Genomic DNA, 25,262 nt, shown 5'->3' on the forward strand with positions numbered 1-25,262 from the left:
TTTTAATGTTTTTTGTCAGTTAATTGTAATACAGCTCGTTTAAACAAAATGATAGATATATCAAATAAATAAAAGTAGTTTGTCCATCTGATGCAATAGAATAAAAAAAATAAAAACAAATATTAAAACAAATCTGCCTTCCAAAAGGAAGAAAAGAAAGTGAAGGCAAATTTGTTTTTAATATTTATTTTTTCACATATGTATATATATGAAAAAACAAATATCAAAACAAATCGTCTTTCCTAGCGCTTTCGCAGCTACCGCTTCTCTCCAGGGGATGTTTAAGAGCATCGGTAGCTGCGAAAGTGCTAGAGAAGGCAGATTTGTTTTGATTTTTTTTTCATATTTTATTCCATCACAATGAAATACTACATTAATTTACTCTATATAATATATACATATACATATATTACGAGACCTCTACAGGAATTAAAAAATTATCGAGTGAACAAGACTTTTGCAATTTACCATCGCAGGCAGACGGCTTATTGGTGTGGTTGTTGATAATATCTCGTGGTGACATCACGTGATGCAAACATAGATTATGGACCATATAGTTCCAACTTAAATATAAGTATTTTCATTAAAGTCATTTTGGTATTCGTTGATATACATGTAAGTGAAAATATGTAGGCTGTATCTGTTAAATAGATTCTAAGAGAGGCAGTGCAGTGATTAAGTCAACTATACTGTGTAATAATAGAGACGATACAAACATGACACTGGGAAGGTTTCAATAGGGGATATCGAAATTTATGAACATATGTTTAAACAGGGTCTAGACTTGCTAATTTAGAACTGACAGTTATTTTCATTCAAACCAGAAGAGAGGTTTTTTTCAACATGTCTTTGGTCTCTACAACCATATCCTTGTTCGACATGAATACAACGAGTGCGTACAAACATGTACAGAACCATAGACGAAATTTAAACAGGTACTCACTGAATTAAACCAACCAGGCTGCTGTTCTGAGGTCTCGGAAATGACGTTCTGAGAAATGCAAATAACTTTGATTAATTACAACCAGAGGTGAAGGTCTAAAGTGGCGTAGCTTGGCGAACATTTCGACATGTTATTTTTTCTTAAGTAATCTATCGAAAACCATTACTGTAAACCAACTTTCATTCGCGTGCGATTTACTTTCACGAATATCGCGATCAACTAAAAATCGCAAAAGTTAATCTCCGCGAATTATTATCTATATATTTTATAGTTCAAAAATGCTTTGTTAGCATTAAGATGATTATATTTGTTCAGAAGTAAAGTATATATATTCAAACTAAATAAACAAATTAAAGTTCAGTAAAACTGAACCTGATAATTCAAGAACGCTACCTTCCGTATGAGACGGTGTTTGTGTCAGCCGCCATGACACGTCAGGCGGAAATCATAATTCGTTTCATTTCAGTGAGGGGACAAAAGGGTTCACTTCGGTTCTGGAGGTTTTTTTTATCTCAAGTCTTAGAATTTTGAGTTATGATATCCTTTTTAGCTACATGTAGTTGTTTTGTTTTAACTACAGAAATACCGACAAAAGACAACTCAAGGCATACTGATCATGATCGTCGCTAATACTGGCAGATTCCATTGTTTATTTGTGTGTGATCGTGAGTTCTATTCTATCGTAGTGTATGTGTTTGTTTAAAGATTAACGCTTACGAATGAGATATACCTTCTAATTACAAACGCAGGTAAACGGCTATAATCTGTTTCATAACAACAGATCTGTAATACCTCATAAATACTTTATGTCAGGATAAGTAATGAAAGTAGAACGATGGTCTGATCCGCGAAAGTAAATCTCCGCGAACTTGTTTTGAAACAGAATTCGCGAAATTAAATAGCCGCGAATAAAGGTTGGATTACAGTACTTTTTACTGAAAGAGCAAATTGCCTCAACTTTGTGAATGAAAAAGATCATTTGTATTCAGTTGTAGCTTCATGATTTATATGATTATCTGGTTGCAGACTTGATAGTGATAAGTATAGCATACTTATAGACCATATATGGACTCAAAATGACGTTCTGAGAATTCCTAGCAGTCTCTAGTAATGCCAGTTTGTTTTTATTTTGGTAATCTGTGTCAATAATGAGCTCGCCAAGTTTTTGCTGGCCGGGAAAAACTGGAGTATTTGGATTAAAATAGTCGACCTGCAGTCTGGCGCTAGAATGTTTGACATTGACTTCCTCTGAATGCGTAAAACTTGTGATACAAAGTCAAACACTTCTATCTAGTACAGACATGATTACAACATAAAAGTTTAGTATCACTCTGACGGAAATAATTATCAATATGTTTTACTTAGATTAAACGAGTCGAGTGCGCCGCATCTAGAATGTAAATTATGTACCGATTATGTTTAATCATGTCGGAAAACCCAGTAAAAATAACCAAAAAGGCAACAGTACAACCCCCTACAGTATGAGTAACCTGCAACATAGTGTTGACGTCATCAGTGACATGCTGGTGTAGGTGTTTTTGTCTGTCTGTGTGATCTGTCAAACATATAACGTAAAAGGTTTGTGGCAATATTTAAGTGCAGGTACATTTATTTTGGATGTGTTTTAATATTTTTGTTGATGAAGTGATATTTGTGTAATAGGTTTATACATGAATAACCAATGACGTTCATATCAACTAAGCGTTTTTATAATCTTTCTCAAAATTAGTCATATCTGCTGTCACGCTCTGGTTACCAACACACAAATAGGATAGTTTTTTTTACTTTAAACAATTTTACTACCTTTCATTTCTCATACCTATACAAGATTAGACACATATGCATCCGCCTTAAGATATGTTCATTTGCAATCACGTTTATACCTGACTAAGGTAGGACTAGCCCACTTTCTGCAATATGATATTACAGGTACAAAGGTTTCAAATGGCTTTTACTTAAAACTATCATTACGTATAGAAAAACCCAAGCCCTTTGGGAACCTCATACATGTACATTTAACGCCTTCATTACATTACCTTTTCTGAATAGTAAGTGTCAATGTGCAAAAACATTATACAACCATGAAGGAAAGATGAGATTTAAAGTTGGTTGTATCAGCTAAAGAAAACTGGTAACTGATTATTACGACCAGTTGTCTAAAACAGACTTTTAAAATGTGCAATTGTGATAAATTTAACAGGATGGGTCTGGTATAACTGACTTGATAGTGACACGTACTGCATACTAATTCGATAATGTACCCGACGGTGCATTGCATTGTATACTATATTAGGCTATTTAACCAGAAAACACCAATAGCTTAACTCATTCTCCCCTGAATATTTATTATGGACTAGTCTATTCTATGTTTCAGAAGAGCCTAAATGTATCCTTAGGGGTGGCTAATTTGTTTATGTAAAACTTGCGCATCACTGTGTCGATTCATACCTATAACGTTTTATAGCACATTCATTCAAGATATTTGTGTTTAATTTAACTCAAGATAAAACTTGTAGTTTAATACGGACATCACGGCTATTCAATAAGTGTTAGAAGATTCTTACCTATGAATACTATTAAACACGTAGCCCTTTACACTATGCAGTAAATAACATTGTAAAGTAATTATAGGATGTTCATTTCATATGACAATACAACTGTTCTTGGTTGAGGAATACGAACAGCATAATCAGCTGAATAAGACATCGAGATTTACCAAATTAAGTGTATGTTGTTCTCTGAGTTATGGGAAATTCAAAATCATACAGAGGAGTTATAGTTCTAGATAGTTCGTTAGGATACACCCCTTTAAATGGAATGTTACGTGTAAAACATATATGCTGTGCTACTATTTGTAGTCAATATCTTAGCTTCTACTCGTGTTTTATTAGTTAGTTTAATGCCCTATTGATAGCCAGGGTCATTTAAGGATTTGTCAGATTTGTCGGCGGAGGAAAGCTGGAGTAACCAGAGAAAAATCACCGCTGGCGAAGTTATAGCCTCTTCAAATAAGTAATAATGTTAATTACGTTAACACCTGGATTTAGTTTGTTCGCCACTTTTGGGTGATCGTTATTTAATTAAGTTGGAGTCACCTGATACATTATAAAATTATTTTCTGCCGTGTCCGTAAAATGATGGTAAAATGAAGCTGAAACTCAGTAACTGTATGGTTAGTCCGCCCTTAATCAAAAGGAACTAAATTTCACATTTTTGTTGGTTAAAAGAGTAGAACAAAAACAGAAAAGTAAATACAACAAAGTAAAACATAAGATTTTAAATGAAATTCAAAATATGTCGAAAAGCAAACGTCTCTTTGAATAATTGTGACGTAGATGACACGCCTTGTAAATATGGTGAGGATTGTTCGATCGTCAGGCATTGTTTAATCACATCCTTTACTCACATACAACCGCATTCAATGACGAAGCAAATGACGGTACAAGACAAAATGCAAAGTCATGTGTGTTTCCCTGGCCCGTTTGATTGACAGCTGACGAACCCGTCAATGTCTAGCACTCCATTGTTTATTCCTTTTTTTCATTCCTTGAACTTTAAGAAAAACAAAATCCAATCAATCATAGTATTAGTTTTTTATTGATAGCCTAGAAAGTTAAGCGGGACATATCATATGCTGCAGAGTACTGTTGTGTGACCTCATCAAGTAGTCGTAACTTATTCCGTATTTGCATATTACAGAGTTGCCTGCCTTTGAGGGTAGGTATTAACTGTAACGTTATGTGTTTCCGAGGATAACGTCATACTTTTCAGAGAAAATGACGTGAGTAGCGCTCACAAAATAATGACGTCACAATATATACCTACCCGAAAGGGAAGTAACTCTGTAATATCTTAGGACTGAATATTACAAAGTTGTGAATTGTATGCATGTATGTTTTATTGCAGTCATAGCACACGAAAAGTTTTTTTTCTGTAATACGCATATTTATCTGAGTAAATAAATATAAATATTTAAAGGAACAACTAAAGATAAAATAATAGTTATATAAAGATTTAGATAAATATGTCCGTGTTCCATTGGACATTGTTGTAGCTTTTATGATAATTTTTTATTCATTGGAATTTGATTCCAACACAATTGATTAGAGCAGTTACACGAAGAAGAATACTGTTAAGCACATCGTCCTATTGTTCGGTCAATGTCGGTGTTTATCGACCGAATTACAACTGTTTTGTCGATAAATCATTGCAAATGTGACATGTGACTATAAAGTTATACAAGATAGAGTTCTTATATTGCAAATAAACTGCAGATAATCTTTGAAATACTATACTTGATATATGGTCAGTTCACAGACACAACTATGGCCAAGAGGTCAGACTTTGCCTGGCAACATCGCTATCTTAATAACAATAGACGATAACCTTAAGACATCACAGAGACATAACTAATTATGGACCTTTGTGAAAGGGACGATATCAAAGTGAAGAAAGGGACATTTATCTTTCGTCAGGCATGCGAGATGATAATCTACCACATTTGGACCGGATGTTTACATAGCCATGTCTCAACGAGAAATCACATTTCATACAAAATAGTTCACGTTTCACGATATATTTCCGCGTTATTTCAGTGAAAATATAAAGCAATTTCAAATTCAAATTTCTCGTATATGCATTTTCTACTAAAACAGTGTCTACGAAACGTTTTTATTGATAACAAGAGAGGATTTTGTTCGTGGTCTTGTTGATCTCTTCAACATATAATCGTTTTAAGAAAAATTGAAAAATTGGTATAGACTAAACAATCATATACATACTTACATTCCAATAAGCATAATATAGGGCATCAGTATGCAAATGGACACTGATTCGCTTCTACTTTCATAACTAGAACTACAGTAGAACATGTCGATAATGTGTAAATGAAAATTGAGCTTTTATATAAAAACAATAATAAAACAACAAAGCACTATTCCATAGGTGCATACATGAGTACTATAAAGTGAACAATATTGATTAATTTTCGTAAAACGAAGTGTTGATCACCCTATGCAACGATATCGATTTATATAATGAAACCATCTGAGAACGTTGCAATGAATAGTTGGATCTAGTCTTTGTTGGAGTTATCATATTGCGTCAATATGGTGAAATACTGCAGCATCTGTTCGCACACAATTCATTCATAGCTTGCACAACGAATATATTAACAGAATCTTTGATAAAATTATTACGATCGATCACAACGTGGAATTTTCGCGAGTGTTTTAATTTTGCGATTTGCAGGTGTAAACTGTTTGCGACGTTGTTATTTTCGCTATACACACGCCTACGAATTTCTACCGTCATGTTTCCATACATACACACACGTCTCCGCGTAATGAAAGTTAATTTCCACCACACGTGAATATCCACATTAACATTATTATGAACACATGTTGAATTCAGTATTGGTATTTGACAGGACTGAACATTCATATTTATCCTAAAGATATTGGAGACGTAACAATGACATATGATGCCAATATAATGAGATGTATTAAGGCATCTTCTTGGCCTAATCCTATTGCATTGGGCACTGATCTATAACAAGTCATTTATTTACACATTGCAATACGTTGTTGAAAGCAAGATAGACTAGACACAGGATCGTATGTGACCAGGTAGCAAAATTCGTATACTGTTAACATGGTCATATATGAAAGGAATGTGTTGGGTATTTTTAATCTTTAGTGCATTACAAGGTTTCATTTCATCATCTTTCAAATATCCGCACCGGATAATGACAAATTAAGAATATTTACGTTCCATTATTATTATTCTATCATTCCAAGAAAATCCCCTCGTACGTAAATGACCATATCATATATTATTTTGTAACATTAGCATATATTGTCTTAGTAGAAAAGTAGAACATGTATGTATGCAATTACACTACATACGTAAAAAGTAAACACAAATAAATTCTTCCAAAAAAGTATCTCTCCCATCTTATTATACGACTCTTTTATAATATGTACATTAGTGAATAACTAACAAAAAATGTTTCGTATTTAAATTTGATTTCATAAAAATTTGATTTTTTATTTATCCTTTGAAATATATATAGTGAACATTCAGGAATGGCACACGTACAAAATATCTCACAAGTTGTTGTAGTTTGATGTAGGCTGGATTTTGATGAAATTACATACAAATTTCCTTTAATATATTTTACAAACCTCTAACAAGTCACGGGGTTTTGATAATACAAAAGTTCAATAATATATACGTTTGTACAAAATATAACATATACGCAAGGCAAATTTCCAATCACATGTACAATGTACCATATACAAACAAGTGACTACAAATGTTCATTAGGTGGATAGCAGATGAAAATATAAACGTCTTGTTTTCAATAGAATCATACACATTTAAAATGCAAGTACCCCCATAGATTTAGGACGAAAATACCACACCCACACAGAAAACTAACTAACTGATGTTAACTGCAGTCACATAGAAATAACCTTATTAAGCAATCACATTATACAACGCAGGGATAACTGGAGAATGCTTAAACACATACTTCTAAAATGATATTGAAATATATAATGTAGATAGAAATTTGGTCGTAAAAACATTTCCATTGGTGTTTAGTCAATTTGATGTATGTTTTAACATTAACGGATATAAGACAACAACCCGACTTTGATATACAAAAATTCCCTAATTGATATTTAATATTCTTCCTATCGCTTGTTAGCCTATAAGTTAGTATATTTTTTATTTCTCGAGGAACCCCTATGAAGCATCCACTTATTATATGTATGTAATAATGTATATATATACTTATTCTGTACAAACTATACACATAACAACCATCTTCACAAATCTCATACAATTTCAGAAACACTCATCTCACTCGCACCGCACATCTCATTTATTATTCATATCATCTTGTTCTATTACGATATCCCTGAATTTACTATCAGGTTTTCATGACTTTTTATCATGCAATGTCCATTTCACATATCATTGATCGAGCTTCCGTCATGTCATACCATCATAAAGTGAATTGCATCTGCAGCAAACCGAAACATCTTTTAGGTCTTCCATGCTAACAACACTTTTATTCTAGGAAAATATATCTGCAGCCAATCCATATCTTCCTTCTAGCTTTGAGTATATGTATTTCATAAAACGAGTTGTTGTTAACTTAACGTGTTTTATATAACTCTCACGATTCTCTTCTTCTAAGATATTCATATTTCCTCATTGGTTCTTCTCGTGGGTAACCAGTTTGTATGTTGTACTGCAATTCTCATAAATTTATTGGACTTGATTTTATCCAGTGTCGGTTGAACATCTCTTTGACAGCACTGCTTATCATGTCAAAGTATCAGACCAAGCAACTGCTTGCTTCACTTTTCAAAAACAGGACCAAGAGATTCAAAAACTCAGATAGGAAAAATATCTGTCACCATCAGTTGACGTGAACATGCAACATCCATCTGCATCAGAAAATTGATAATCCTTGTAACCTGATCTGATACTTCAACAGTGCATTCGAATAGAAACCTACGTCACTTTCTTGTATCTACAACACCAAACTTAGAGCGGACAGGAGCACGAGAGAAACCATTCCCATGGGAGCAACGTTTGTCGCAGAACTTGGGTCTTCTGGAAATCAAAAAGGGCATTGTAGAGATATTCCATCACATATATTCATGTACAATGATGCATTAAACGTTGTGATCTAAATCTAATAGAAATGTCCAACATCATAAATGGAACAGTCGTTATTTATACTTGTTTGATTGATTTCTATTTAATTAAATTGACTTCCAATTTACAGCAAAGACCATGTAAGGACGGCCTCCCATGTATGTGGTGTGTTGCGTGTATGAAGTGCGGGTGTGAGTTTTTGGTATATTCGTGTTGTGTCCTCTTGTACAGTGGAACTTTTGCCCTTCTTATAATGCTATATGACTGAAGCATGTCACCAAGCAACAAAAACACCCGGTCACATTGTACTGACAACGGGCGAACCAGTCGTCCCACTCTTTTTATGCTGAGCGCTAATACGCAAATTATGTTAATTACTGAAGAAATATCAGGGAAATGTGTACTACATTCTATATGCATGATTGTAGAATGAAAATTGTTGCTCCGGAACAGTTACCGACATATGCATTCTATAAACATGTGCTATACTCAATCTAAATAACATTTGGCTGGCGAAAGGTGAATATCAAAACATATTAATTTGAGAATGTGCAAACTAGCTTGTCAACTTTTGCCAAGAGAAAACGCATTTGGCCCATGGTTGTGAACATTGAGTTGTTTTGAACATAGAGTTATTCTTGAAAAGTAAGAATTTCATCATTTTGCCTTCGACTGCAATGTACCCGCATAAGGTGGAGTGCTTGTGGTATATGTATCTTAAACACTACCGCGGCCCGTTGTGAATAGAGTTTTTTGAAAGAAGATTTCATCATTTTTTTGATTGTACATAATGTGTGATATATATAGGTTCATAACATATTTGTGGTTTTTTGTTTATCTTTTTGATCGATATTGCTCTTCTTTGCTCTCTTCATCAATTTGTTGACCTTTTGGAACGTTTCAGCCAGATGGTTTTCAAACTTCAGGATGAAGCCATCGTCAAAATCTAACTGCTTGACATCGCCAATTTTCAGAATTTGTTTCATATTACGCTGTGCATCGTCCACCTAAACAGAAAAAAATATATAACTCATGCTTTTTTGCATTTGCTTTACCTTGAACTAAAATTATATCTCAACGTTTACATCAGCGATTTTCTTATATTAGTTATTGCCGTCATTTACATTAATTGTTTAGTTTAGTGTGTGTGTGGTTCATATTTACGTCTTATTAACAGCTAGGGACATGTAAAGACGACATTCCGTGTATGTGGTGTCTTGTGTGTGTAAATACGGGGTGCGTGTTCAGGGAGAATACCGTATATTGGTGTTGTGCCTTCTTGTATAATGGAACCCTTGCCCTTTTCACAATGCTATTTAACTGAAGCATGCCACTGAAGACAGTAAGTAACCCAACGTGTTAAAATTGTCATATTGCTGAAATTGTAAAATATACTTCAAAATACCCATATTCACAATACCCCTTTCATATTCTAATAAACAGAAAAAATAAATTTATTGTGACGTCATCGATTACTACTTCGAATCCTCAAATTAATCAAGAATTATTTATTATTCGATCAAAATGTATCGTGTAATATAATGAAAATGTGTGAAGCAAATGTTTGCAATGCTTCTAGAAAACACTTATTATTGAGCTCTTTACAAAAAGTAACATCGCCACATATTGTAAACAAGCCGTATAACAAATAAAAATCTACATCAATTTTTTGCTATAAAGAACATAATGTATAAGTTTGTGGAGAGATGGACGGTATATAGATGTTACAGTTCCGCCTCTGAGGTATCATTGAGGTACCATGCCAGTCACGAAAATGGAAAAACATACCTCGCATACGACCGTATAGTTTGCTTTGGTAGCAAATGAAGTTTGATCGATTTCAGATATCCAAGAGAAATGGGCACAGTCGAGATCCTTTCCTGACACCAGACAATCGAATTCTGCGTCAGTGGCACCAATATTCGTTGGAGCTGAACTGCATGTGATATCGGGATGTCCTGTAGGGCAACAACGATAATAAAGTTCAAAAGATAAGATTCAATATTGTCTTTTATCAGCTTGAATTATCTGTCACAAATGTATCTTTACAACATACTGAGCTTTTGTAGAACGACACAATTCCACATTCGTTTATAGTGTAATGTTCTATGCATAGATTACCTACGATTGTAAAACAAGAACATGTTTTTAATCAATGTCCGTTTATAAACACACATCTTTTTTAGGTAGAACAATGTGGAAACGTACCTGGGTTGATCGTTAAGTTGAACTGGAGGACATGCATAAACTCGCCGGTCTCTATGTGGCATGAGAGGTCAGTGGAGGCGGAGTTAATGAGAACGACCTTTGAACCTGACAACGCCAGGTCGCTGTCACCTGCCCTCAGTTTATACAATGGTGGTGGGATCCCTCCTATGGCAGAACAGTTGGCTAAGTAGAAGCCAGAGTCGACATTAACTTCCTTGGGAGCTGGGGCATCATCTCCGGCCATTCTAGACACAATCATTGATTCTCCCATGTCTGGTACGTCGCCGTTCATTGGTGCGATAGCAAAGTAGATATTTTTGACGTCCTCTGTGTTAAAAAAACAAAACGTAATGTGATTTCACAATCATCTCGGCATTGCAAGATAAACCTAATAAATGTCTAGTATGTCTTATATATATATCGACTCAAAATATTTTAAACATTAAAATTATTGTTTCGGAATATTGATTTGGTAATCTAAGTATTGCGATTTGCAAAAGCATCGGTTTCGAAATTCTTAATTAAACGCAGAAAGTAAGTTATATTTAAATGTAGTTTTCCATCATCATATCATTAACCTTACATAATGTAAATGTGGAAATTTTCGTGAGTGCTCAATTTTGCGATTTGCATCCATAACCTTTCGCAGTGTTGTCATTTTCATAAGAGATACATTTTTAGAATTTCACAATATAGTTCATACATGCATAAAATATTACACGCAGGGGAAATTTTTGCGATCAAGTGACCTTTCGCATAATTAGCGTAAATTTCTGCCTCGCGTAAATTTTCACGTTAATAGTATTGTATACCCGAAGAGAATATAATCAGAACCATTAGAAAACTAAAACATTATATTGTAACATCAGGACTTTCATGGTATGCGCTATGATAAAGACTAGATGACTTACCGGTAAGTTCTTTAACCGTCAGTTCAATCGTTCTGATGACGCCGGATCTGCTACAGGTATACGTTCCAGAATTGGCGAGGGTGACCGCTGTAAAGTGTTACAAATATGTCAAAGCATACATCTTATTGTTTCTTGTATAGTATTGTTCATATAAAAATTCACAGATAAAAATTCACGCGGGGATGATATTTTCGCGGCACATTGCTAGGATCGCGAAAATTTGATCCGCGAATTAAAGAGAAACGATAGAATTAGATTTATCCTTAAATCCATATCGCGAAAATTTAAAATCGCTAACATATGATTTTTTCTTTTTTAGATCAAATCGCGAAAATTTTGGTCCGCGTAAAGAACCGGCTATCCGGTATGTGTGACATACAGAGTCTGTTTTTGGCCTACTGATTGCGTTACGATTACTTTGTTGACAATCAATGGGTCGATTTTTCAAAATAAACAGTAGTGTTGTAGTCATCTTTTTTTTACAACTTACATGATACAGATATAATTCACCGTAACATGTTTTTTACCTATCAAAATATTTCAAAAATGTTTGCTTTTTCTGAATAAACGGAGAAAACATCAAGACAACATACTTCCTGACATTTCAAATGGGAAGAATCGGCTGGTAGAATATTCCAAAATATTCGTTTGCCATTGTTTTAATTGAGACACGCTGTTTGTAGAGATTTCTGTTTTCTGCCCAGAATTTGGGTCAATGTAGGAGTATTTCATAGGACTGGAAAATAGATCCATGGCGTTTGCATCAGTGACGTTACATTGAAACCGGAATATGTCGCCATTCGTCAGGACTAGCTTTGTTGTCTCTGATAAACCTGAATCTGAAAAATACAAATGTCAATAAAATTACTGTTTCCGACATATAATTTTTTGATTGTTTGATTGATTAATTAACGTCCTATTAACAGCTATGGTCATGTAAGGACGACCTCCCATGTATGCGGTGTGTTGCGTGTATGTTGTGCGAGGTGTGTGTTTTGGGAGACTGCGGTATATTCATGTTGTGTCTTCTTGTATAGTGGAACTGTTGCCCTTTTTATAGTGCTATATCACTGAAGCATGCCGCCGAAGACACCAAGCAACACATCCCACCCGGTCACATTATACTGACAACGGGCGAACCAGTCGTCCCACTCCCCGACATATAAAATTACAAGTCAAAGTTCATATTGCCCTATTGAATTGCATTTCGTAATGACTTTAATGCATCAAGCTATTCTTCCTTTCTTAATTAAATATATCTTATTTGCTTCCAACAAAAACTTCTCTTTAGACGATCCACCGCTGATGAATAGTATTTTTCTATATAAAAAAAACAGGAATTAGTAATTTTCTTCAGGCACAAAAGTTACTTTCTTTACACCATTACTATTATTATAAAGTTTGAGCTTCTTATTTTACTTCAAGGTTGAAATATAAAATCTAATTAATTGCGTTCCAAAAAAATTCCGTGACAATATGTCCATTACACAATGAGGTACCAATTGTGCATGTCACAAAAACAAAATAAGTTATTCTGTGTTAATTAGATACATATGTACACGATTTAAAATCAGTTTTTGTTCAAATGATGGGTATACGCTCTTTCGGCGATATAGCATATCTATTGTAAATGTAATTATTTATTGATTTGGGATGAGGTCACCTATATCTGGTAATTGCAGCGCCAACATTCTGAGAGAAAAAAATATTGTTCAGATGTCCAGAGTCCAAACAGATACAACAATAAGTCTGCTGACAGAAAAAAGTTTTATATTTCGTATTGCCTTCTACAATGTCACAGTTTTCTGATACATTGTAGTAGTTTTGTTTTATCCATTTCTTTCGAGATTATACATATTTTTCGCATTTTTTACGTAACATTTTTTTTATTTTACATTTTTGATCATTATATTTCATACATAGGCCTATACGTATACCCTACTATTTGACACAAACATTGTACCTGTAGTATCTAGATAAAATGCAACTGTAGAAAATCGCGAAAAATAAAAGTTGCTTAATAATTTTCGTTCTCGTATTATCTTAATAGGCCTGACATGATTTGGCGAAGAACCTTTCAAGGATCTGTTTTGGTGATATAAAATGATATTTGTTTACATAATGTTATGTTTTTTACCTTCTTTTACGTGTTAACTTGTTTTTTTTTTTGTATTTTGGTAAAGGGCAGATCGCCTAAAAAACAATAGTTTGTCTCACTACTGTTAATATTACTAACTTTGGCCTTTTATTTAAAAATACAATATATGTATTGTATTTTATAAACATGTATAAAATTGTGAGGCAAAGAACTGGCGTTTGGGTTTCATACTCTTTTAAAGTGTTTTATATGTATTTCCCATTAGTTTTGTCGCGTTTTATATAAGAATACAATTTGTTGTTGAATCAATAAAAAAAAACTATTACTCTCTGTAAGGATGTCTTAATCGTTCAATACGTTTTCAGTTCTTACTTGCAAATGTGTAGATGCATAAACATAATTAACCATAATGTGTGTCTATCATAAGTTAACAAAATGCTAAACGTATATCGCATTACCTGGTAAACTGTTAAATACGACCGACGAATTTTATTGCATCAGCAAAATCAGTTCTATCCCGTTTTTGCTTATTAAAATTCTGCATAAGCACAGAAATTGTCGATGAATATCTCCTGGTGGGTACATTTTGTGATTCACCATTAACTCCTGTTGAGGTGTAAATTGTATATATATGTGAAGTTTATGTAAAACGTGCACGCTGCTGTGAGTTTATAACAAAACTGGAGTGTTATATGATAATGTGCGAAGTGAGAAGGCAGACGTCCGAAGGAATATTTCTCAATCACATACACTTGTTCGGCTGTGTGTAAATTGGCTATTTGGGTTATACCTGAATAATTATTGAAATCTAATACCAATGTAATATTGTAATGGGGTATAATGATGATAATAATAAAGGTCGTTTTGCACATTGGTCAAAATTAAAAGAGGCATACGATACTTCTATGAAAATTTTATTAATCGGTATGTTAACTTTGATAATGGTTTTTAATTATAATGTTGACATCCGGTGTCTCTTGTGGTATGCTTCAATAAAATAGCACTACTAAATGGGAAAGAGGTTCTACTTTTGCTGACAAAAGACGCAAACTAAAATATACTGCAGCATCCAAACCGACATTTACACAACGCACTGCAAATTTACGTCCTATCAACAACCAGGGTCATTTAAGGACGGTCTGCTGTATTTGAGGTGTCTTGCGTTTGACGAGTGCGATGTGTGTGGTTTTTTTATTGGGGGGGGGGGGGGAACTATGGTACACTCGTGATGTGTCTTCTTGTAAAGTGGATGCTGTAGTGATATAACACTATAAAATTACAGGGGAGTTCGTCCTTAAATGATCACAGATGTTCATAGGACGTTACATAGACATAATACACCCAACCATGCTATTTTTGGAAAATATTCTTAGTGGTCTAGGAAATAATTATCTTGGCATTGGTTTCATGGAAATAATTATGTTGGCAACGGTTTCATTGGAGAATATACAATTATTCAAAATTTTAGAAATACACATACGAGTCAATATCGATGATACCTCTTGATCGTGCAATGTTCACCTTGTTCGCATGTGTATTTTGCGATTTTGCGATCTTATAAGACAGAACTTTAAGATATGTAAATATACAAATAGATTCTGAGAGGGGAGATTAGCTTTATCACATAGAATTAAGTGATACAGAAATAAATGGTAGAACTGTACTTCGCATGTGAAAGGTAATTAGCGCGAAAATCGAAACTCTGTTCTCTTAACATGTACGTAAGCATTTTTTGTTTGTTTGTTTGATTAATTAACGTCCTATTAACAGCTATGGTCATGTAAAGACGGCCTCCCATGTATGCGGTGTGTTGCGTGTATGTTGTGCGAGGTGCGTGTTTCGGGAGACTGCGGTATATTCATGTTGTGTCTTCTTGTATAGTGGAACTGTTGCCCTTTTTATAGTGCTATATCACTGGAGCATGCCGCCGAAGACACCAAGCAACACACCCCACCCGGTCACATTATACTGACAACGGGCGAACCAGTCGTCCCACTCCCTTTTTTGCTGAGCGCTAAGCAGGAGCAGAAACTACCACTTTTATAGACTTTGGTGTGTCCCGGCCATGGGACAGAACCCAGAGCCTTTCTCACAGGGGCGAACGCTCAACTCAAGGCCAAAAGTGAGGCGGTGCCAAGGGAGGCATTAGGAAGGATAAAGTCAGTTAGGAAGAATAGAAAAGATAAGATCCTAAATTTAGTCGCCTTTTACGATCATGCCATAGGGACAGCAGGTACAATTCTAACGCCCTACCTGCAGGGCCATGTACGTAAGCAATAGTACATATTGAGATCAATGACCTGCATACATGGATGGCTAAAAATTTTCGTACTTCCGGTTTAACCTGTTCCGGTTTGTGCGTTGCGATTGTATTTTGCGATTTTTCTTAGGTTACTTAGAAGTCCGGAATGTGCAAAGGTACCCGATAGGATATCACAGAGGATTCACAGCACCAATACAATGCTAATTTCACCAAAACTCACTTACATTGGCCGGTTGCGTACTAAGCTAAATAGTCTAGTTGTTTTGTGGGTTTGCCGGTAGTGTAAAATGATCCCTGTTAAAAACTAATTTTCATGAATAGGACAGTATTTGTTACACAAGTATGATCAGCATGATTGAAAGGACTGATCATTGAATACATAAAACGTAACGTTATACATCGAGTATAAGCAAAACTTTGTGAGTGTCAACAGCAGCTATCGGGACACGTCATCTGTGGAGCTACCTCTACCGTGACCTTGAATTATTTAAATTTCTGGTTGTGCAGTCTTGTGTAATGTTAACTGTATGGAAAGAGATTTAAATTTCGGTATATTGTATAGGTCGGACTAGACAATTCCGTGTCAGAAGTGATCAGCATGCAGCACCGACGAGGGCACTTATCACTGGTATTATTCTACCTATTATTGGGTCGTTATCTGAACTGTCTAAATTATTGACCATTAACTGTCTATTGTGTCAGCAACATCCACCCTTAACCTTATATATGGAGATGAATGGCATTCTGTTGGTGATTCCCATGCATGTTTTATACATATCAGCATTGGTTTTTTATCACATGTGTAGCAGTTCAACACTCTAAGATTAGTCAGGACCTAATGCTGGCAAAAACACCTTGGAAAAATAGTAGTATCAAATGTTGATATGCAATCTCGTTTTTGTATCGAAAGTTGGAAAGTGTTTAATATTAACTAAAGCACTAGAACAAAAGTAGAAGATATGCAGACCTAAGAAAGCAGTTGACATTACAATTTAAACGTTGTGGTCTGTATTTTAGTTCAAAAGTCTTTCAAAGGAAATTCATATAACTGAAATAAGAAACAATATATCAAAGAATTCTTATAACTATTTCGTAACATACAGTAAGCGATAATATCGAGAACTGTTTCACAGTGGAAATTATCGTTATAGTTCAAATGCAATAGTCCAGATCTTTACAACAAGTGTTCAGTCAATCCTGATATATGTCACTATTATAAAACAATAAATCACTGAGTCTAGCCATGATTCAATGTTTCCTCAATAGATAGGGTGAGTGTACCCCTTGATCTCTAAAATATGATCAATATAACAGTCCCGGGTATGAATAGAGGTTGAGAAATAGACATGGGCAGTGTTAAAATGTGATAAAACACAGAGGGGAAAATTGTCAAAATGTTTAAATATAGTGTTTGTTGCCAGTGCAACAATAAAAGAAAGGTCACTTGATTAAGCTATAAGCGTTATTCCAGTAATAAAAGTATATGCAATTACTCATTTCCATATAATAATTGGTCAAACCCTTGGTTCTAGACCATACTTGATTTATTTGATTTTGATTTATTTATATTAAAAATAAAATGTCGAACTACATGTTCAGGCTTTCGGGTGCAAAGACAATTTTAATTAAAAAGAATTTTACAACATATATATGAAATGTATAAGTATCGAATCTGCAAATGTGAATAGTTGGTGAAGATACTGAGTATTTAGAAGAGACAATGCATTAACGTATCATCAATGACTATCGCACAGATGTTCTTGAGATCAGGACTTTCTATCGAATGTTTTTGTAAAGTATATAAAGCAATAAAGTTATAAAGTATATAGGTGTGATATGACAGAGAAACTGGCATTTAATGTTCAGCTGTATGTACACAGTCGTTGTGCTACTATAGTATGCATGCAGTATATTGATTCTAAATCCAGTCATGTTTGTCAGAGCATGTCTTTTGCTACACAGCGTTAATGAGAGGAATTTCCTTACTAAGCATATTTTCTCTTCAGAAGTGAATAAACGTTTATGCTTCAGGGCAAAATTAGTCATAAAATGTATATGGAAAAATGAAGCATCATCTTATTTTGGAGATGTAAAAAATCTACGAGTAAACAAAACAACATCGTTTTTCATATATATTTCTTTAGACGCGATGTACAGCATAAAATCCATCTTGACTAGGTACCCGATCCGTCATATTGTGTCGGTATAACGCGTGAACATTCGCCAGTGTTTGCTACCATTCTACGTGTTCGGTTTATAAACGGAAATATGTACCTACCCGAGATGGTGAATTCAGATTTTGATAGCGTCGACTTACATTTTAAGGAGTAGGATTACTTGGTCGAGATTATATTCGACAGATGATTTAAAAAGATGTCAATTGTAGAAAGGAATTAAGTATGTGTAAGCGTTGCATATCATACCTGGGAGAGTGCATCCTGTCAAAACGCCCTATTTCTGTATATTTCTACTTCATTTTGTAATTATATTATAATACACCAATGCTTTCATCTGCGTTTCAGGTAAATATGTTTACATTCCCAGTCAAAAATAAACACGATATAATGCAAATATGTAATTTAATTTTTATATTTGGTATATTTTTAAACTTGTGCAGAATTCAATTAAGGTAATGAGCACTTACACATTATAGGTGTTATTTTCCGGTGTTAACAATTAGAAATTAAATTCCGTTGAATTGGTTATTGCATTAGCATAAATATAATCTAACCTACATCGTTTAGTTGTAGAAAAACGCAAATACATGTCCTTGCTTTCCTTCCTTTTTTGTCCGGGTTTTACTGCTTATTATTCAGTTGCTTAAAACGATATAACCCTGATCACATTTTCAGCTTTAATTACAATATCGATCACTATATCCCTTGCACCATCGTGGAGACACTGGACACCTAAGGCTTTATCGAGTATGATCAATTGTGTCAAGGATTTTTTCAACGTGCTATAGGCTCGACTGCAGAATTGATTGATCAGCATACTGACGTTGACAGAAATGACATTTCCTCACCTGCAGTTCTTGGGTATAGAAAACGTCTCGCACTAGTAAGTGATTATAAATTAGGCTGCATATTTATATATGCTGCATTTGTCGCCATTGCTTCTTTGCTTAGGCTTAACGTCTTCTTAACAGTTAAGGTCATTCAAGGAAGGCATTGTGTGTATATCTGTTTTGTGTCTCATTGTGTTAGTGGTAGTATTGCCTTTTTATAGTGCTATCTCACTGACGCATGTTACAGAAGACACCGAACAACACACCCGATTGGTTTTATTTTACTGACAACCAGTGAACCAGTCGTCCCTCTCCAATTATGCTGAAAGTTTAGCAGGATGAGACACTAGCATTTTTATAGACTATGCTGTGCCCCGGATAGGGGTCATAATCAAAACCCCTTTTTCACGGGGACCAACGCTCAACGCCAGGTAATATTTTGGTCAGTTAATTTGGTTTTACGTCCTGTTAAAAACCAGGGCCAGTTAAGGACGACCTCCCCAATGTATGCAGTGTGGTTCTGTTGGGATGTCGCGTTATATTTCTGATGAGTCCTTTTGTGATCTCACAGAAGCATATATACCGACATCAGAGAACACTCCCTGCTCGACCACGATATAACCCAAAACTGCTGACCATATCAAATGATAGTATCTGCCAACGTAATGATGTAATCATTCCTGGCTCTAAATTATATACACTAGTTACAAATATAATTATTGGTAGTATCCAGTTATTTTACCACAGAATCGTGGTACATTGCATGGTAGATATTTTCATGAAAAAATGCAACACAACATCGATAATTTGCAGATATCTATATATTTACTCGTATACAAATATAAATGTGACCATAGGCAAGTGTAAGCCCTTATTCTCAAAGTTCGACAAAATGATTGTTTGTTTTATTAAATTAACGTACCATTTACAGTGAGGATAAATGAGGAAAATAAGATGAATTTCATCTTTTGCTTCATTTCTGTTATCAAGTGCATTTGTGTCACCTGAAGATTGTCTTTAGACATTCCAACGCAATGAACTTATACTACACAAACTAGCCCTCACCAGGGTTGAACGGAAATATAATATCATTCTCTCTCTGATACAGGGTAAAGAGGATGAGTCATCATATATATATATATATATACCTGTCAACCTACCTGTATGTGTAATAAATATGTGTGTATCTCAGGATGTTGTAATTACCAGTCATTCGTCATACATATACACTATAAACAGGGGTTTGTTAGAATATACCTACACATTTACCTGTGTATAAAATCCATTTTCTATATATACACAGTTGTATACAGAATCCATACACTTACGTTAAAAGACGTATTTAGACTGAAGTAAGCAATTTATCTTTGAATAGCTCTAATTACATATTGCCAGCCAACATTCCATACATTGTTTTCATTCATTTTTGAAATATTTTTCCTTGTATATGCCAGATCATGCAGGTAACCTTACAATATATATTTACAAACAATTAACACTGGATGGGAGATAGGAGTTCCATAAAACGTATATGTATAACTAACCTTATTTATGCAACGTACACTAACAAAACTATTATACATGAAATATTCATCAGAAAACTAAGTTATTACATATGGACGAGTCTTGGTTTAACTATATCATTTCGAAAAGAATAAATGTCCTATTGTAAAATCAACAGTACTATAGTTAAAAAAGGATGTAGTAGTTTGGCCATAATATGGCCTTTTTCACAGAAAGGATTTATGGTTTCTGGGTTGTTGTTTTTTTGTGGAAAATAAAATTCTGGGTTGTTGTTTTTTTGTGGAAAATAAAATACATTGTTTTTGGTTCATGTTTTCTGAATATAATATATAGCAAATAATAGCTTAGAAAGTATTAATATGGTGTGTTATGAATCCAGTCGATTGCAGACGCCATCTACAGTATATGTGTAAATTTACGCGTTGAAATATACGGTTTGAATGTTTTAAACCCACGCTAGGATTTTGTGTAACAACCATGTGCATAAAACTGTGAATGAACCCACGGGGTCCTTTAAACATGCTTCACTGAACATAATGAACAGAGTTATATAAGGACACATACGGTATGCTAGAACGAACGCATAGCTACTAGATATACACTTCACATTAAAATGTTGATTTTAATGCAAACTTATCTGAGGATTTTTAGAGTTTATAGGCATGCCGTGAGAACAGCATTATGTGTCACTAAAATCAAATAGTTTCTCGATAGTAAATATACTAAGGATTATAAGTTCGATTATCGCAGTCACTTAACAGATAATTTGTAACATAAACTTGTATATGTTTATTTACTATAAAATGCTTCAAGGCTTTTTTATGCGAGTATTCCACCACATTCCACGGATTATATTAGTTTGCCCTTCAGCTAAATAGGCTTAGCGCCACTAGTGCCAGGAAATCAAGAGTAAACACCTTAGACTAGTTCATAAGGACGCAGTATTGCCTTTTCCTGTGCATAGACAAATGGAATCTCTTGGTGATTGTATGGTTAAACTGGACAATTCTTTTAATTAAGCATTGATGTTTCAACTAGAAACATACATCCTGTGAATTGTGTATAGTCTTACAAAGGCTGACTATTACAGCGAATGAATTTATTAAATTCGTCATTTTAATATTTTATGCAATAGAAATCCAGTAATGAACACTCCCTGAGATATAATTTCCTTTTCAATTATCATGAAAGAGTTCTCAACGGAAGCTTTTGGCCGCCAAAAACTACATTTGAAATCTACGTCTAGTCGTTAAAACGTTTGAAGGTTACTCTTGCAATATTAAATGAAAGGTAATAGTCAATCCTGTCTTTGCCAAACAAGGCAAAACAGAGAACATCCCGTAAAGAGGTTTGATAACAAAGAGTATTGCGTCGGAGAACGTTATTTTAAATTATCTTATCGCTGCATGCATATTTACATACACTCCTTCACATTGTACGACAATGCCACTTTGTACAATGACACACAAACAGGAGTTCTGGAAATAAAAACGCTATTACCCGAGAGTTTCAATGTATTGTTATTAGGTATGTCCATTTATGAAAGGTAGAAGAAAGTACAAGTATCTTTAGGAATCAGGTGTCGACGTCTGTCTCTGGATTGAACGCGATAAGCAGAATATGTGTTGTCTCTATTAATAACCGATCAGGAATTCCCCCAATATCACATTCCCGCCACTCCTATGGGTTTATAAATGACCAGTCAGATTCCCACACGGAAGGTCATGAGACTTGTAACAAACGTTCTACCTGTACGTGTGTTGGCCTAAGGTAAATCAGCATGGACTGTTTGTAAAATGGCTTAACTTTCCAAGGCCTTTGTGCGTTTGATTTTATTGAGCTTAACAGGTGACTATGTATTTGTTTACAGTTCCATCGGGGTCAAATTGACGCTTCGGTCATTCTGCTGCTGCATGAATCCGACCAGCCATGTCTAACCATTCTTCCGAGAATATACTGTCTGTAAATTGAGTCATATAATTTCCGCGTGACGCGTATATGGACGCACCAGTCCCGCTTCATCACTTTCAATACAATCCATTAGCAGGCCCGTTTTCCTTTGAACTTGTGTACTCTATAAAATAGTAATAAGGTGTATGGACGAGTATATTGACTAGCGATATTGCCCCAGGTGTTAGCCACTCCACACATCTGACCTCTAGTGACCTTCAAGGTGAAGAATGTGTGTTGGTGACTCGCTTACAGGTACACCTACTGAATATCTTGTCACAATGTCGCGTTTTTTGTAGAAAATGACAGAGATAGTTAATGAGCTAAGAGACAACACCTTGGTATCGATTTAAGTCTGCGTTGCGTGACGTTGCCGTCCAGATTGTCTGCAGATAACTACTCCTTATTCATTCATTTGAAGGTGTATGGAATACAGTCCTGCTTGCCTAGTTAGTTTCAACTTTTACAATATAATTTACGCAATGGTATGACGTCCATTACAACAATAATAAAGCTTATGTTTGCTTGAATTAAATTTACAAACTGCGATGAAAGTGACATCTGGAGAAAAGCGCATCATTACCGGTAGACACTAGAGGCTACAAGCGAATAGTGCCTGCAAATGTATAACTTGTGTCATGGATGGGTGCATTTAAGGTATGGAGAATTTTAAAGAGACCGGCAACCAGTCAATGCTATATAAGGTATTCCTACTATCTGCCCTGTTCCCTACGAGAATGTATTTCAGCTAAAACAAAATAATATATCATTATGATACATTAGCATACTTAATTAAAACTACGCAAAAGAAAATATAGAGTCAAAGGTGTAAATAACATTAGCCACGTTGCAATACCAGGTATGGGATTTTACCGGCATGCGTTAAGGCTGGCCGGCTCGCTACACTATATGTCTACCCAAGCTATAGGTGAAAGCCCCACCCGGCATGTTATCAATTACCTCAAAGTTTAGTAAAGGTAAACTATTAATATAAATACTTACGGAAGGTGACCAGCAGGGTCAAAACAGCCAAACCAAATGAGTAATTCTCCATCCTCTTAGAAGTCCGAAACTAACCCTGTCCCCACAAATCCAACACACCGCTAATGCAGCTGAAACCGAAGAGACCGCGATAAGATCACCAACAGCCGGGTCCTCACGAAAGGGACGCTCTCCAGAAACTTGCCGATCCAATAAACAAATTTACATCCGCGATTTTCGTATTTTGTTGACATACACTGCTAGGGCTTGTGGCTAATAATCCAAGTTATGTGCGGGCCTTGTGGGTTACATAAATATGTATGTTGACCTGTAGTATTGTATACTGTAAATCCAGGTAAGGTTTTATACCCAATGAATGGGTGTCTGTCCGGACAGTGGTTTTTGTAACAGTGAACAATACAGGAAACAGGTATGTTGGAAAGGTGGTTTATAAGGTGTATTATCTATTACAACATACCGGCGAGTCGAAAATAGATTTGATAATAATTGGAATGTTTAGGTATATATAACTATATTATCAATGACACCACACCTACAATGTAGTCAGGTATCTTATATATATATGAATATGTGTAGTGTATACATTGTACAGTTTATACTATCCGTAGTGATATGTAGAAGTTAATATATTACATGATTAAAATTGTTAATATCAGCGACATTATAAAATGTTCTTTGTTTTGCATTTCATTGAAATATTTGGTATTTACATCAATGTCATTCCAATAGGGAACTGGGAATTTAAGGGCTTCAGTTGTGGGTACAAAAATATTAATCCTTTAACATTCAAATTACGATTGAGTTTTGAACGTATTTTACGAGATTTTACTGATCTTGTATTTGTATATATAACATGTCTATTACGATTTACATACATTCAAAGTATTTATATTAAAGACATATCTGTAAAAATGTAGTAATTTAATGATTTTTGCTTATTACTTAAATTTACAATGCAATGATGGGGAACTTTTTTATAGTATAGACATAATATAGTTAATGCAAGATAACGCTCAATGTAATTTTGTTTCATGGAAAAACCAGGATTCTTTTCATGTGAATTGCAGATGTACTATTTATAAATATGTTTTTATTAATATATCAGTAATGACATCACGGCCTATTATAAATGTTTTCACATTGTTTTAGTAATATGTAATCCTGTGTTTATAGTTTGTATATCATGTCATTATTTAGTGCAATGTTGATAATATTAGCGGTAATTGAGGGATGGTCTTTCGTGTATGTGGCGTGCCTGAGGGTGTGTGCGTCTGCAATGGTATCCTCTTATTAAAGACATTGATAAAGGCATGATGACGTGGTCTTATTTTATTTTTTCGGTTAATTAACGTCTTATAAACAGCCAGGTTCATGTAAGGACGGTTTCCCATGTATGCAGCACGTTGCGTGTATGTGTGCGAGGTGCGTGTCTTGGGAGACTGCGGTATATTCGTGCTGTGTCTTCAGTGAAACTGCTGCCCTTTTCTATAGTGATATATCACTGAAGCATGCCGCCGAAGACACCAAGCAACACACATATTTATTTGTCTATTTATTTGTTTACATGGATTTTTTTTCTTTTTATGTATTACCCATGTGTGTAGTGTGGTGCAGGTCTGCTTATATTACGAGGTGAAATTTAAGTATTTTTTTTTACAGATAGCCAGTATTCTTGTCAAGTG

General features: G+C 34.7%; 1 protein-coding gene across 1 annotated transcript; it reads right to left on the reverse strand.

Annotated features, from left to right (window-relative positions):
• Window positions 1–9,426: 9,426 nt before the first annotated feature.
• Window positions 9,427–23,999, reverse strand: LOC138313755 (uncharacterized). Its single transcript, XM_069254061.1, has 6 exons — window positions 23,581–23,999; window positions 12,330–12,575; window positions 11,737–11,823; window positions 10,826–11,152; window positions 10,406–10,575; window positions 9,427–9,624 (listed from the first exon to the last, which is right to left on the reverse strand). The coding sequence occupies exons 1-6, from the start codon at window positions 23,630–23,632 to the stop codon at window positions 9,427–9,429; spliced, it is 1,080 nt and encodes a 359-aa protein (XP_069110162.1). The 5' UTR covers window positions 23,633–23,999.
• Window positions 24,000–25,262: the final 1,263 nt, after the last annotated feature.

This window comes from Argopecten irradians, chromosome 2 (genome assembly GCF_041381155.1).
Source record: "Argopecten irradians isolate NY chromosome 2, Ai_NY, whole genome shotgun sequence".
In the NCBI taxonomy this organism is placed as follows: domain Eukaryota; kingdom Metazoa; phylum Mollusca; class Bivalvia; order Pectinida; family Pectinidae; genus Argopecten; species Argopecten irradians.